The sequence below is a fragment of the Ochotona curzoniae genome, unplaced genomic scaffold (genome assembly GCF_017591425.1).
Source record: "Ochotona curzoniae isolate NIBS_2020 unplaced genomic scaffold, NIBS_Ocur_1.0 scaffold_2587, whole genome shotgun sequence".
NCBI lineage: Eukaryota > Metazoa > Chordata > Mammalia > Lagomorpha > Ochotonidae > Ochotona > Ochotona curzoniae.
This window is the reverse complement of record NW_024467096.1, coordinates 16,747,101-16,763,455: the sequence shown is the minus strand read 5'-3', so window position 1 is coordinate 16,763,455 and position 16,355 is coordinate 16,747,101. Positions and strand designations below refer to the sequence as shown.

The 16,355-nt window shown below is 45.8% G+C and overlaps 1 protein-coding gene across 1 annotated transcript; it reads right to left on the bottom strand.

Moving 5' to 3' along the window:
- Positions 1–2,686: 2,686 nt before the first annotated feature.
- On the bottom strand, positions 2,687–14,057 carry LOC121171113 (nmrA-like family domain-containing protein 1). The gene is made up of 5 exons (XM_041002588.1): positions 14,018–14,057; positions 11,392–11,630; positions 9,977–10,226; positions 5,663–5,853; positions 2,687–2,866 (listed from the first exon to the last, which is right to left on the bottom strand). Exons 1-5 carry the CDS (start codon positions 14,055–14,057, stop codon positions 2,687–2,689), a joined length of 900 nt encoding a protein of 299 aa, XP_040858522.1.
- Positions 14,058–16,355: the final 2,298 nt, after the last annotated feature.

Here is a 16,355-nt window from a genome sequence, read left to right as displayed (position 1 = left end):
TAGGAGCCCGCGTCTCCCACTTGGCTGGCAGAGACTCAGGCACTTCAGGCACCACCAGCTGCCTCCCAGGAAGGAAATAGGAATCAGATGAGCCAAGCTCGAACCCACACTCCAGTATGGGATATGGGATGGGAGTCACAAATGGCTGTGCCTTCAACTAACTTGGGAAAGTTCTTTCCTCTTGGTGATGAAGCCCCTAAAATGGCATACTCTTTTCAATTCAGCTACTGTAGAGTTTGGTTTTTAAATCCAGAAGTGACTTTTCTTGCTTTCCAGGAACCATGGTCATAGTTGGCCCATGGCTACTCGCTCCAGCCTTGTCCCCCCAGCACAGAAGCAAGCGGCCATCCCAGCAGAGGAACCACTGGGCCTTCGCCACTCTGCAGTGCGGGGAGCGGGAGGTTTATTTAGGGAATAGCAACCATCCTTTCCTGCCCGGCCCACCCAGATGAGTAATAAGCCACCTATTTTTAGCTCTGAGTTTTGTTTTCCTTTTTCTTTTCCCTTTTTAGAAATTTCCGCAGGCTCGCTTCCGGGGCAGAGCCCTGAAGTTGCCAGTTGATTTACAGCTAAAGGACAGTGTGCCTCAAGTGTACTTCAATTGTAATTCCCTCCCCTACACAATTTGCCTGCAATAATGTCAATATTCTTTTTAAAAAGATTTTATTTATTTTTATTATAAAGTCAGATTTACAGAGGAGACCCAGAGAAAAAGATCTTCCATCCGCTGGTTCACTCCCCAAGTGGCTGCAATGGCCTCAGCTGCACCAATCCAAAGCCAGGAGCCAGGAGCTTCTTCTTGGTCTTCCACAGGGGTGCAGGGTCCCAAGGCTTTGGGCTGTCCTCCACTGCTTTTCCAGGCCACAAGCAGGAAGCTGGAAGGAAAGTGGAGCAGCTGGGATATGAACCGGCACCCATACGGGATCCTGGTGTATGCAAGGAGAGGACTTGAGCCACTAGGTTACTGCACCCGGCCCATGTCAGTATTCTTTGCTCAAGAGAATACCTACAAAGGCTGGTCATTGGCACCCCATCAGAGTCCCTCCTGCCAGGAATCTGCCCTTCCTCGGCCTGCGCATTTACTCCCAGCAACACCCATGGACTGTCTCAGGAGAGTTGGGCTTCCCTCCTTGTCCAGCAGGAGATAATCTGACTCATAAATAAATATCAACTTCTGGTTCTAGCACATCCAACATTATGCACGTGTCTTTTGCTGTATGATCCTGTTTTTTCATCATACAGATTTATAGCATAGGTTTCTCTATCCTAGATACACAGAGAGAGAGAGAGAGAGAGAGAGAGGGAGAGAGAGAGAGAATTTCCATCCCCTGATTCCTGATTCACTTCCTAAACCACTAAAATGGTGGGGGCTAAGTTGGGCTGAAGCTGGAACTTCTAGGTCCATCCATGGGGGGGGGGACCAAGGACTTGGACAATCCTGTGCTGCTCTTTCAGGCACATTAGCAAGGAGCTTGGTTCAAGTGCCCACCGGGGACTCAAACAGGAGCCCATTTGGGTTCCAGTGCTGCAAGTGGAGGTTTTACTCAGTACGCAACAACACGGCCCCGGTTTCTCTTTCCTTACATGCTCATTCAGTCTTGCCTGCTCCCTTAGCTCTGTGATTATTCATCATCTGTTATGTGGCAGGCACTGGGATAAAGAGAGGTGCAAGCTGCTCACAGTCTAATGAAGGCTCGTGAGTATAAATGACAATATGCTGTAGAAAATGCAAGGCCAGAGACACACAGCAGTCCATGGGGGACCCTCAGGCACTCCTGTTTCCACTTCCCTCTTCTTACTAAGCATTGCCTCCAGCTGCCTAGCCTTCACCACCTGCAGATTCTTCCAGCTTCTCCTGCAGCCAAATGACTTCATGGCTTCTCTTCCCTGGCACTACACACACTGGGATGGAACCAGGACACCTTTGGAGGGTGTTAAATCCCATGAGAAAGCACACAGGAGAGGAGGGAGATCCACAAACATCCCCCCAGTGTTACAGCTGAAACAAAAGATTGTGGGACAAATGCATGGATGCCTAAGTACTGAATGACTGCATAGATGGTTGACTGAGTGAATCACAGAACACATTTCCAATCTTTGAGCAAAACTTGAACTTGGGAGATTCTAAACCTTTGTGTTTGTACATTGAACACCAAACAGAACAATCTCCACAGCAGTGTTTATTTTGAAAGATTAAAATGATAAGTTCACTGAGGATTTTACAATGGAGATGAGGAAAAGGAGCTCCCAGAACTTGAGCTGGCTCCTGAACGAGAAAACTGAGTGGGCTCATGTTGTGTAAGCAAGAAGCTCCAGCATCCTCTAGCCAGAGCCTTGGAGAGGGATGGGTCACTGGGCTGCAGAGAGAGAGAGAGAGCGAGAGAGAGAGAGAGAGAGAGAGAGAGAGAGAGAGAGAGCGTGCTACAAACAATGACATCACCTTGTGGCTTCTTGTGTCTGCTAACAGATGAGCCATCCTTATCACTGGCTAAAAAGATTTTTGTGTCAAATCACTGTCCCTGGTCAGCAGTGCAGACTTTCCTTCCAAATGAGGCAGGGAGGATCCAGGGCTTTCTTGGATGTGGCAAATGGTGGCATTCTAACCTCAATGCTGTGTCAAGTTGGAGAGGAACAGGATGAGAGAACGCATAACAGGTGGGGAGCCCCAACGTGAACATCTGGTTTTCTAGACGTTCTTGAAGGCTTCCAGGTTCTCGGAGACAAACTGTTGGAAGCTTTTGACTTTAGGGTATAGACGGCGGGTAAGCTCAATATTTCGGTCTGGCCTCTTTTGCAAGAAACGACACATATTGGCTAATCCCTTTGCTCCAAGGATGCTCATCTTCTCAAAAGCCTCTGGGGTGATCTGTTCAGCAAACAGTACAGAATGTTAAAATCCACATTCAAAATAGTTCTGAAAAGCTATTCCTTCACAAGTCCACAACTGCCACGTCTAATTCCAAAATCTAAAGTCCTTTTCTCAGAAAAACGTGCCGCAGCAAACTGACTCTTCTAGACACGTTTAATTTTTGTAGCTAAGAAGTTAGAAGCTTAGTGAGTTGTCAATAGAAGACTGTGGGGGAAGCATGGAGGATGAGTTTGAGGGTCTGTAGGTCACTTTGGTAGCTCTGATAACTCGCATGTCTCAGGAAAGCAGGGAATTCCTGGGCTGCACATTTTCAGCACAGAGAACGCGTGCTGTTGAGTCTCACTGTGAGAGCCATGCTCTGCCAGGGTCAGACACATCCTCTCAGCTAGAGCAGAGTTCCTGATGGCCTTGTGTTCTGGCCCTGCCTTCCCTGAGGCAGAAATGGAGGCCCTGGGAGATGGAGGACGTCAGACTGCGAGTCACAGAGCGCCACCTTGTGGCAGGCTGCGTCCTCCCCAGAAGTAGCATAGCAACTGCTCTTCCCCGCTGGAACCTTGGTCAACCTTGTTCCTAATATCAGCATGTGCCATTGTGTGCAACTTGGAATCTGCAAGGCCCTAGAACCTTGGATGCGGTGGCAGCTTCAGCTGCCTTGTGAAATGCCTTGATGTCCCAAGAGCAGCTGGGGTGGCTGGGAGATCCTTGGTAGGTTGTGAACCACTCAAAGTAAGCCATCCCTAGCCTCTGAACAAGAACAAAGTCCCATAGCACACCCCATAGCGCAGCCCCACATGGCTTCCTCTCCCTCTCTTTCCTCCCCGCCCTGGGGGCTAGTGCCCTAGGAAAGGTCCTTGGAAGTCAATTGACACCCCAGGACAAGGGACCTTTGAGACCTTCTAGATCCGTCTCCAACTTGGGTGGTTACCTCTTTCGCCTCAGGAAGCAACTTATTTTCTCTACCAATGCTCTGTGACTGAGTGAGACACCGAGACGTCATTTTGCCACTGAACTGACACCTACAGTCATTTCCCAGAAAAAAAAAAAAAAAAACGACCTCTTAGCCTCTTTACAATTCTGAATTGGGAATCTAGATGACTCCCTAATCCTTGCCAATCCAAACGAGAAACATCCTTTTATCTCACTGCAGCAAACTTTTGTGGGTAGCTGCTGGCAGCATTGTTCTTACAGGGCTGGATGCAAAGAACGCAGGCTGGTGGGCCAACAGGTCTCTGTCACCACCACACAGCTCTGTTGAGACCTCGTGAAAATGGTCTGCATGGGAAATGGCTAGTATTGTTCTCACCTTTCTATACAAAGTCTGCCATAGTCACGCTCTAGTCTAGTCTAGTTGAGACCCACTGGGTGACAGACACAGTGCCATGCGTCTGCCACATGCATCTCATGTCATCCTCCCAACAATCCTACTTAACAGGTCTAATAATATTTTCTGAACTCGCTTTCTGAAGAAACCAAGGAGAGGAGAGATTCAGAAAGTTGTCAAGATGCCACACAGAGAGTGACTGAGACACCTGTATGCCACATCAGAATACCTGGGTTTGGTCCCCATTTTGGCCCCTGATTCCAGCTTCCTGCTAACCCAAACCACCCTGGAAGGTAGAGGCAATGACTTAAGTAACTAGGCTTCCGAAAGCCATGTGGGAGACACAGATTGTTTTCCTGGCTTGGGTTCAGCCCCAGCTGTTGCAAGCAATTGGAGAGTAGACCAGTGTATAGGAACTCTTGGTCTTTGTCTCTGCTTTCAAGAACTAAACCAAACATATGCTACACAACTAAGATGTGTTTCTTCGCCCGCTGCCTCTGGTTCACTCGTGCTGAAAACAGAATCCAGCCAGACCAGGGCTACCACAGTTCCAGAGGTCAAAGGCATAATGCCAACACCAGGTTTGCTTTGGCAAAGGACACCCCGCGGTGGGAGCACCTGGGAGAAGGACCACAGAGTGAGGGATGGGCCAGTTCTGCACTTGTGTAACAATCCCTCTGGTGGAAAGTGATTCAGTGTCCCACAAGACCAATCTCAATCCCTTCTGAGGGCAGTGTCCAAGGAGCTGAGGGACTCTCAGGGTGCCCTACTTCCCAAAGCCCTACTGCCTCTCAACACTCAACACTGCCAACTTGGGGCTCAGATCTGTGGCTCCTGAAGAGCTGGGGTAAACAAACCACATCCCAATGGCAGCAGCTCCTGTATCTTCTGACAGCCAGTCATGGGAGCCTCGGTTTTCACCCCTGTCCTGTCAAAAATCCTTCTTCAAAGTAGCCCTAGGTATATACCAACTGCTTGACATATATCTACCATGTGCCAAACATCATGGCAAGCCCTCTCAATAGGCTGCTATCTTCTGCAAGCAGACGTGACTCTCCCCACTCTGCAAATAAAGAAGCCGAGGCTCAGAGAGGCCAGGTGCCTTGCCCGGGTCAGCCAGTCCTGCTGACTGCAGTGACCAACAGTGAGAGCTTAGGATGGAGGACTGGAATGGTGCAAGAGGAAAAAACTACATCTCAGTTTTCAGATCCTAGGTTCATTCCACCCAAGTGTAACTTCCCTTTGATGCACTGAACAGCCTTAAGCCAAAGGAATAAAGCTCCAGGCTAGAGCTTCAACCACACCAACCAACACAGACAGACTTGTGGAACTACAGTCCTCCTCCGTGTCTTCGGACAGGCTATGCTCAACCCTGCCTCCACACACCCAAAGCCCTACAGTATCTTCTAAGTTGGCAGGAATGTTAGCCCACAGGGTTCCCCAGGATCATACAATGCCTTCTGAGAACTCACCTTTGAATCTCGGATATCTTTCCCCAAATTCTTAGCCAAAATGTCAGCATATTGTTGCATTGTTAGTGCTTCTGCACTGAGGCCCACAGTCTTGCCTATGAACTCCTCCGGAGAATTAAACATGTCAGACATGATGATTCCAGCATCCACAAAGGAGATGCTATCCAACGGTGCATCCCCCATGGGCAGCTCTAGTTTGAAAACACAAATAAACAAGATTACACAGTTTAATTACATCACCTCTACTAGCCAGAAGGAAGCAACCATGTAAGCGGAATGTGGGGTGCAGTGAGGAAAATCTCAGTGGGCACAGCTCCACACAGCCATCACATCTGCACCCCTCAGTTACACAGCTTCTGTGTGCACAATAGGATTCCTTATAGCATCAGCTTGGAAATCCCTGCTGAATATGTCCGCCTGAATGTGTCTACTGCCTCTTGCCAATAGAGAAGTTAGAGTGATCTTGTCAGCTCATGTCATTTCTGCCCAAAGTCCTTCACAGCTCTGTGTCCCTGTGAGGAAAAATCAGTGATTTGCAAGGCTAACTCAAGTAGACCTTCAGTTACCTCTGACTTCACTCCTACCAGCCTTCTTGCCCTTGTTCTGTTTAGCCACACAAGCAGCTCCCTCTGCCTGAAAAGCTCTTCCCCCTAGTATCCACAAGGCTCCCTGCTGCCTCCGTCAGAGCTGAATGGCAGTTCCTTAAAGAGAACAATCTGGTCATACTCTTTACATTCTGTCCACATCCCATGTGGGCACCGGTTCAACTTCCAGTTTCTCCACTTATGAACCAGCTTCCTACTGATGCTCCTGGGAAACAGCTAAGGTTGGTCCAAAGACTTGGGAGACTGAGACCCATGTGGGAGACTCGGATGAACTTGTTGGCTCCTGGTTTCCAGCTGTCCATTTCTGGCTATTGCAGTCATTTAGGGAACCATTGCATGAAAAATATCTCTCTCTCTCTCTCTCTCTCTCTCTCTCTCTCTCTCTCTCTTGCTCTCTGAAACTCTGCTTTTCAAATAAATAAACAAATACATGTTTTAAATAAATCAAACATTTCCCCACCCCTTATTCTACCCTACATTTTCTGTAGCATTTGTCACCTTATTGCATATCATAGAGTATTTATCTATCATGGTTTTTGTTTGTTGCCTATCTTTTTTTAATATAATTTTTTTCATTTTGACAATCTTTACATAGTTAATTTGGGCAAAAAGGGTCAAGGGCTACAGGAAAGTGGGTAAGACTATCATTTCCATATTGTTTCCTTCATATATCTGAGGTAGAGGGGTATATTGAGGGAGAAGCCCCACCTGGTTTCCCACCCACCCCAAGTCCCGCATGCGGGGCATGCTCCGAGATACTCGTTGAAGTGGTTTCAATAGGTCAACAGTTTTGAAATTGCTGCCAATCTTGCCTCTCCAAATATGATGAGGTTGTTGGAAAATCCATTAATTGACATTGTCCATCATAGTGTCTCTATTTGCCCAGTATTTTGTTGGCAACCTATAGCTGAGGTGGTTGATTAACTTGTTCCATCTTCTGTCCCTTCATGGTTAGGGTTCTGAGTCTGGCATTTCAATTGGGGAGATCACCAAAGAAACTTCGTTTGAGGTGTTCCCAGGCCAGATACTTGCATGCACCAGCAAGCACAGGGCCCAGCACAGTCCATCACCCAGTCAGCTGGTAGTTGCAATTGCTGGGTTGGTTCTGTTTTCAGCCCCACCTTCTACTGGAACCAATGGGTGTTGCAGTCCAGCCTGGTTCTGCACAGCACATACTCGGTCTTTACCCAGAAGGCAGCAGCCCTGGAGCCCCGGCAGGCCCAAGCCCAGCTCACCATGTGCCCATGATGGCGGGCATATGGGATCCGGGCATGAGACACCCTGTCCCAGGACCCACCCACTGCCGAGAGGCGATGGGAAGTTGTTTGTTGCCTATCTTTCTACTAGAATATGAGCTTCAGGGTGTTAGTTGTGTCTATTTTAGTTGTTACTGATTTTCTTCTTAAATTTATTTTATTTGTATTAGAAAGGCAGATTTACAAAATGAAGAAGATACAGAGAAAGATCTTTCGTCCTCTGGTTCATTCCCCCAGTGGCCATAATGACCAGAGCTGAGCCAATCTAAAGCCAGGGGTCAGGATCTTCCTCCGGGTCTCCTCCTTAGGTGCAGGGTTTCAAAGCTTTGGGCCATTCTCTACTGCTTTCCCAGGGCACAGGTAGGGAGCTGGATGGAGAGTGGAGCATGAACTGGCACCCATATGGGATCCTGGAGCATTCAAGGTGAGAATTGAGTCTCTGAGCCATTGTGCCAGACCCCTATTCCTGATTTTCTTATTGGTGATGGAAACACAAGGACCCTCAAATATGTGTTGAAACATCAGCAAATGAGGGGCCAGCAAATGAGTGGCTAGCAGGCTAATGATCTGCGGTGGCACTGGCAACCGATATGGACACTGTTTCAGGTTCCATCTGCTCTGCTTGCGATTCAGCACCTGCTAACGACCTGGGAAGACAGAGGAGGGTGGTCTAAGTCCTTGGGCTGCTGAATCCACATAGAAACCTGGAAGAAGCTCCTGGATCCTGGCTTCAGATCGGCTCAGTTTTGTCTGTTGTGGCCATTTGGGGAATGAACCAATGGATAGAAGATATATCTCTTTCACTCTTTGTCTCTCCTCTCTATGAATCTGCCTTTCAAATAAAAATAAATACATCTTGAAAAAAAGAGGAGAGAGTGATAAATATGCTGGTGAGTTTAATCCTAGGAATGACCCTGAAACATGAAGATTATTGTTCATGGTTAATTGATCAGCAAGCAGCAGAAGACGATTCAAACTGTTGTCTATCACTTCAAAACTTGCGCCTTTACTATACTGCCTAACAGATTCTTATAAATTCCTAGGACTCTAGGACTAGAAACCAATGTAGACCGGACCTAGCCCTGCAAATCTAGGATTAGCAAGCAACAGTCCAGGGCAAGGATCAAAATCTCAGCCCAGTGTTGTGTCAGGCTTCGCGTATCAGTGTCTTTTGGTAAACTCACCTGAAGTTCTTTGCGGCAATGTATGCTCATTCCTTCAGTTAAACTGTAATGATACCTTCATATGTAAAAATCAGTTTTCATTTTGGGAGATCAGCAAATGAGTCCTTTCTGACTTTGAATTCTGTTATGTTTGTGGGGCAAGGGTGTTAGGCAGAGCTTAAAAATAGCTATAAGAAAAGTGTAAAGATGTGGGCTTCTGGTTTCAAATCCTGCTACTGCCATACTTATGTCTCCTCATCTATTTAATGGGAATATGCACACCGTGGCAGGCAACCAGGGTTGCTTAATAAGTGTCTGCTATTTCCAGAATGGATCCTGAGGCTCAGGGATATCTGAGATTGTGTTTCTCAGAATTGGGGAGCCCCAAGGAATGAGGCATCAGGAGAGAATTAAGACATCAGCCTTTCACCCAGAGGCAGGCTTATCTGTGGATTACAATGTCCTGGTTTTGGACATGGGAAATACCAGGTGAAGTGAGTGCTGAAATCTGCTAGGAGAAGACGATGAGGAGCAGGTGATTAGAGCCAACTTGTGTGCACATGCCAGTCAACTGTTGTCACAGCCTTTGTGCCTGTGGTACATGGCAGACACGTACTGCTGTATCCCAGGTCACCGTGATGGCCACTACCAGTGCTCCTGGTGCTTTTCATCATATGTCAAGGAACAATCGAATTGGTGCCCTTGACATTTTCACATCCCTGACCTTCAAAGAGGCCACCTCTGACCATGGCCAAACAAAATGCTCCCTCAGGTAAATGAATTTGTTCAAACTTTGCTCTCCTGGGCCTCAGCCCTTACCTACAGCAACAAGCAATGTGAGGTGGAGCCCCGCCCCTCAGGGCTCTGACTGTGAAAGGTTCTGACTCTGACCCGTGCCAGAAGGAGAAAGTTTTCCTCCCTTGTTGCCCAAGAAGATCAAGTGGAGAAGATCCTAGAGGTCATCTCATCCAAACACAATTGAAACTGACTCCTGGCTAATGGTTTGCACAACAAGATCAACGTGTGAATGCCTGGATGTGAAATTCTTGTGCTTTGGGTCTCAAAGAAGTTCTCCAATCCTTGATAGTGTAACCACCTGCAAGGGCACCTGAGTAATTAGCAAATCCTTCTAGTGCTTCCCACAGAGCTGAGCCCCTACTAGGCACTCAGATACTGTGTGCATAAAGAGGAGGAGGGAGACAGAGAACGAGGGAGGACTGGCAGGAGGAAGAGAGTTGGGAGGGAGGGCAGCAGATGTCTGCTTGATGTTCCCTGCAACCTTCCACTTACTCAAAGTGTAGTAGTCTCCATCAGAGGCCTTCACAGGTTTCCACACACCAAGAAAGTTCTCAAAATAAGGTGGCACACGGACGCTGGTCATGGGGACACCAATGGACCAGAAGTACTCCTCCACCTCTCCTTTGCTATCAAAGTGTGGCACGGTCAGTTTGCCCCCAGTTAGCTTATGGACGTACTCCAGGCTGCTGAACACCACGTGTTTCAGACCGAGGTGCTTGGCAACATCTGCCATCAGCTTCCCCTGGGAGACCAAAGTGAAACCTTAATGTGGGACCCTTTCTTTGTGTGCAGAGCAGAAGGCAGGGGCTGAGCCCTGCTTCCTCCTTTTCGTATCATCTGCATCTACATGGAGAGGAAGCACATATGGTATCAAAATACATCAGGTATGTTCTAAGAGGCCACCACACCCACCTTCCATCATCACACACATAGCAACAGTTCCCCATTCTCATCCTTCCTATGGGGTAGCTTGGGGCTAGGTTAATAGTCTTTGCTCAAACACAGCTGAAGCTGAACCCTGCTGTCATAGGCTTACATTTACTCTATACAGACTTTGATTTTCTCCATAACTCATCATTGTGGGCTTTTTCACTTGTTAATTTCTAAGTACTTGTTACTAATTGATCTCCAGATTCTCTGTCTGAAGTTTGGAGCTGGCATTTCATTCCATTTTCCCTCTTTCATGCTAGAGTAACCTCCATTTGTGTGGTACCCATGTGGCCCCTCCCTTCCACAATTAAATTGGAGGAGTGAGATTCTCATGAATGGCACAGTGAAAGAATCACATACACCAGTTTTTGAGATTTCATATATGCTACATAACATTGTTCTCACAATCAAGTATACTTTTAGCAAATGCCCAAAATACACACATTTCATAAATAGCACAGTGATGCTATGGAGTGACCTTCCCATTTTTGCCCAGACTGAGGACATGTCCTTTTCCAGGGAGGACAGGGTTACTAGAGATGGCAACAGGAGTGGACGCAGTAGAGTTTATTCGGTTATTAAGATGAAATAGCTGAAAGGGGGGAACCTTCATAACGAAAAGAGGCTTAATGAACTCCTAGATCTGGATGCTCTAGAGCCTGCATCTGGTACTGCCTTCCTGCTGGCAGAATCCCAGAATGCAGAACATCATGCAGCAACACGCAGGGAGCATGTGGGGGACTCCTCTAGGGTTTCTGCTTCTGACAAAGCACCAGGAGTCCACGACAGAGACTCCATCCTCATGCCTTTCCTACCTCTTCTCACATCAGAGCTCTCCTGCTGTCATCAGAGCTAGACTAAGCTTCCACCATCTTCACATCTCAATGTGGGGATAAACTTGAGCACCTGCACACCTAGGGAACACATTCCAGGCACAGCAGGCTCAAAGGGGCAGGAGGACACAGACAGCTGTTCACCTGATGCACTTCCCTCTCTTGGTCGAGATATTCCCAAAAGTTGGTCACCAGGAAGGCTCCATAGACACCTTTTAAAGCTGCCACTAAAGATGCTTCGTCATCCAGATCACATTTCACCACCTCAGCACCAAGATCCTTGAGCGCCAGGGCACTGGGTTTAGTCATATCTCTGGTCAATGCCCTCACTGCAAAATGCTTGCCATCCAAAAGGCTCCTGGCCACAGAGCCTCCTTGAGCACCTGTAGAATGAGGAAGAAAAGAAACATGGGAAGGATCAAGAGGAATGTTCACTGGCGCACATTTGCCAGCAAGGCCCTTGATGACATGGTGTGGCATCTCCTTCAGGAGGTACTCCCTGGTCCTTCAGGTTCCTCTCAGCCTTTTCAGACATATCGTTGCTCAAGCTATGGGATGACTAGTTTTGTCTCATGTGTATGTGTTAACTCCAAATTCTGACTGTTATAGTTTGGTGGATTAAGCACATAGATTTCCTCTACTCGTAGTGTTAGGGTGTGGATCAGCCAGGAAGCCTTCATTCAGGGGGAGGGCATAGATCTGGAGTTTTTTGGTTTTTTTTTGTTTGTTTGTTTTGTTTTGTTTTAATTTTTTTTTTTTTATTATTTTCTCATTGGAAAGGCGGATATACAGAGAGGAGAGACAGAGAGGAAGATCTTCCGTCCGATGATTCACTCCCCAAGTGAGCGCAACGGGCCGATACTATGCCGATCCAAAGCCAGGAGCCTCTTCCGGGTCTCCCACGCGGGTGCAGGGTCCCAAAGCCTTGGGCTGTCCTCTGCTGCTTTCCCGGGCCACAGGCAAGGAGCTGGAAGGGAAGTGGGGCTGCCGGGATTAGAACCGGCGCCCATATGGGATCCCGGGCGTGCAAGGTGAGGACCTTTAACCACTTGCGCCACCGCGCCGGGCCCAGATCTGGAGTTTTGAGCATTGACTGTTTGAGTTCAGATTTGGCCTCGCTGTTCTCACTCAGCTTCGTGTTTCGTACTGTGGTTGTGCCTGTGCTTCTACTGTGTCCAGGCTCCAGGAGGTGCAAGCTGGTGGGTAACTCCACACTGTAAACTCAAACAAACTTTTTCTTCTCCCAAGAAGAAAACAAGGAAACATTTTCAAAACTGATAAATATTTTAGCAGAAATAACTTCACAACATAAATAAGAAATTTTCCAATATTAGAGGAAAAACACAAAGAAATGGAAAGTAAGAAAGAGAAAACAATTAGGAGATGAAGACAGGGGCGTTCCAATGCAGGTATAAAGGCTCAAAAAAGAGATTATTTCTGAATGTGCTGTGCAGGGGTCATTGAGTGCCTGACTCAGTGACAAATAGATACAGTTCCACATCCAGGCCATCATTACAAAATTTCAGAACACTAAGGATGACAGGTTGCTAACTCCTGAGGCACAAAAATGTGGGATGGGGTGAGAGTTTGAATTATTGGTCAAGATTCCAGTTAGGATATTGATGTCCCACATTAGAGTACCTGGATTCAACTCCCAGCTCTGGCTCCTAACCCCAGCTTCCTGCTAGTGGACACATGCATTTCCCAAGGCCAAATACCCTCTTCTCCCAAGGACTCCAGACAGATTGCATTAATGTCCACCCTAATGGTACCATTTAACATGACTGTCTCCTTTAAAATGCTGTCTCCAAAAGTAGTCCCATTTTGACACACTGAGAACTAGGACTTCAAAATATGAATTGCAGAGAGAAGGACTGATACTGTTGTGACTTTTTTTTTTTTTTTGCACCTCCACTCCTGCAAAGCAAGGTACTGGATAAGAAAAGACATCTCGCTCTCTCTTTGCCTTGAAAATTAAACACAATAAAATATTCTTTAATTCCTGCAAGAGAGCCAGGAAGAAAGCAGAATCCTACTAGTGAGTATGTGAACACTTTGAAGACACCAAGGTGAAAACAAAATCTGAATCAGCAAAAATCAAACAACTAATCAATCGATAAAAATACATGAAAAAAGGTGCCAGGACAGTGGCCTTAAAAATCACCTGTGGTGCTGGCATCCCATATGGGCAGCAGTTTGAGCCCTGGATGCCCAAGTTCAGATCCAGCTGACTGCCAATGTGCTTGGGAAAGCAGCAAAAGATCACCCAAGAACTTGGACCTTCTACTTCTGTCAGACACTCAGACGAGACTCCTGGAAACTGGCTTTGGATTGGTTCTGTTTGAGCCGTTGCAGCCATTTGGTGAGCAAACCAGCAGCAGATGGAACATTCTCTCTCTGTTTCTCCTCCTCATTTAGTAAATCTGTCTTTTAAATTAAAAAAATACAGGAAAACATGAAGCTACTTGGACTAAAGTCTCCACAAATCTTAGGAAAACTACTGAATTAATCCAGAAGTCAGCCACTTTTAGTGAGACAGAGGGAGGGAGAGAGACACAGAGAAAGAGAGGTACTGCTTGACCCACTGAGATGATTTCTGAGAAATGAAGTGAAATCACCTGCCCCTCTTGGCATCAATGACTCAAGCACTCAGGAGTGTTGCCCAATTCCGTCAAAAGGTTTTGTTTAAGCCACACTTGCAAACTCTGAAGTTAGAAATACTGAGTCAGGAGGGTGAACAAAGTGGGCATACATAGTAAGATTTTCCTACGTGTTGCACCAAACACGGCAATCACTTTCTTGCTGGCCATGCTCCCAGATAAAGAAGGAGTTGTTGGAGACCTCTCCTCGGCACAGCAACAGCAGGTGCAATGCAGCTTTGCTCCTTGTACGAGTATTAAAAGGCACCTCTGATAACCACGCCCCTAATACTGTCCTTATCTGTAAATTACCTTGTTATTGGTTAGTCATTATGACTCCACAGTTTTTTATAATAATGTTTTCTTTCTTGTTTTCATTTTTATTATTATTATTTTATGTTACAGTTCCATAGGCTCTTGGATTACCCTGATCCTTTCCCCACACTGATTTTCCCTATATTATGACAATAGTGTAATTCTTCATAAACAGTCATAAGCCCATCATTGTGCAGATGAAAATGGGAGATACAGCATCCTATTGTCAAGATAAATTTAGTAGTTTCATTGGAAGTCCATCTTTGATCTGAAAGTAGAGATACAAACTCCATTTATCCTCACATCTGCATATGATAGTCTCCATTACACAGTTACTCTACATCCCCTTCAATGAAAAGCCACAAAACAAATCAACAACAGGAAGAAAAGTAGAAATTTACAATGGAAGGTAAATGCTACTGAACAACTAATGTGTCACTGAAGAAATGAAAATCAAGAACCTTCTGAAAGAAAATGATACTACCGTATGACCTATGAGTCAGTAAAAAATTTAATATGAGAAAGAATGTTTTGAAGAAATGAAAAGAAAATGAAAATAAAAGCAAAAATATCAAAATCCATGAGATACAATTTCCACTGATCTTTGTTGGTGAGACATGACCCCTGTAGGCAACAGATAAACAGGCTTTGTATTTTGACCCAGTCTACTAATCTACAATGTTTGATCAAAGAGTTTAAGCCATTTACATTCAGAGTTAATATAAATAGGTGTTAACTTGGTCTGTCATTTTAGCAATGGATTGTTCATTGTTAGATTTAATCTTCTATTCTTATTTTGCTGGGATGTGAATTTGCCTTTAGTTTAAGTATCATTTGTAGGTCATGTCTGGAAGAAGTCTCATCTATACTGTACAAGAATTTCATTTTATTTTCGAAGACAAAGGAAAGTTTTGCTGGGTACATTATTCTGGGCCAACATTTTTTTTTTCCTTTTTGAATCTGGAATATGTCCTGTAGTGTTTCCTTTGAGAGATCAGCTGTGAGCCTGGTTGCCATTCTACTAAATGTCAATTGATTTTTTTTCACTTGTGTGATAAAGGATCTTTTCCTTATGCTCAATTGAAGAGAGCTTGATTATCATGTGTCTTGGTGAAGACTGCTTTTGATTAACCCTGTTGGGAGTTCTGTGCCCCTCCTGGATGTTGTTTCCCAATCCTTTCTCCAAATTACGGAAGTTTTTCTTTATCATTTCATTGAATACAGCTTTAAACCCATCTTCTCTTTCTGCACCTTCTGGAATTCCCATAATTCTTACATTTGGCCTTTTAATTGTGTTTCTTAATTCTTGAATACTTTTTTTAGCTTGACCCAGCTCTGCTTCCAGCTTTTTGATTATTTTCCCATAGTCACAAGAACTGTCTTCCAATTCTGAGATTCTTTCTTTTGCATAATTTATTCTATTATTGAGACTTTCCACTGAATTTTTAATTTCCTCTACTGCATCCTTCATTTCCAATAATTTGGCTTGCTTTTCTTTCAGTGTTGTCATTTTCTGTGTGAGATATTACTTAAATTTCTGAACTCCTGCATGTGCTTCTCCATTGTTAATAAGAATCCTTAATGAGTTTTTTGAGTTATGTGCCACCCACTTCCTCAATATATTCCTCAGATAACTCTGAGGTTGGCCATGTGGGACTGTAGCACCCACAAACACACATGAGATCCAGGGGAAGAGGCGTTGAAAGCCTGGTAGAGGAGTAACAGGGACTCCCCTGCTGGGATACTGTCTTCACTGGTGAGCATGAGAACCAACACCATAGGCAGACCAGGACAGGCAGGAATTCAATACCTGTTGGCCTACATGTGAATTAGGTTAGGGGGAAAGAGCCAGGCTGGGATAATCAAATGTATCCACTGGTAGGTACATGCATGAGCCAGAGTAAGTGAGAAGCTGGGTGTGGCTTCTCTTATCTTCGCTTCCCTCAGATGCAGGAGGAAGGAAGGAAGGAAGGAAGGATGGAAGGAAGGAAGGAAGGAAGGAAGGAAGGAAGGAAGGAAGGAAGGAAGGAAGGAAGGGAGGGAAGAAAGAAGGTAGGAAGGAAGGAAGGAAGGAAGGAAGGAAGGAAGGAAGGAAGGAAGGAAGCGGGAGGGAGGGGAAAAGAGAAAAAGAAAGGAAGGGGGAAAGAAGTAAGA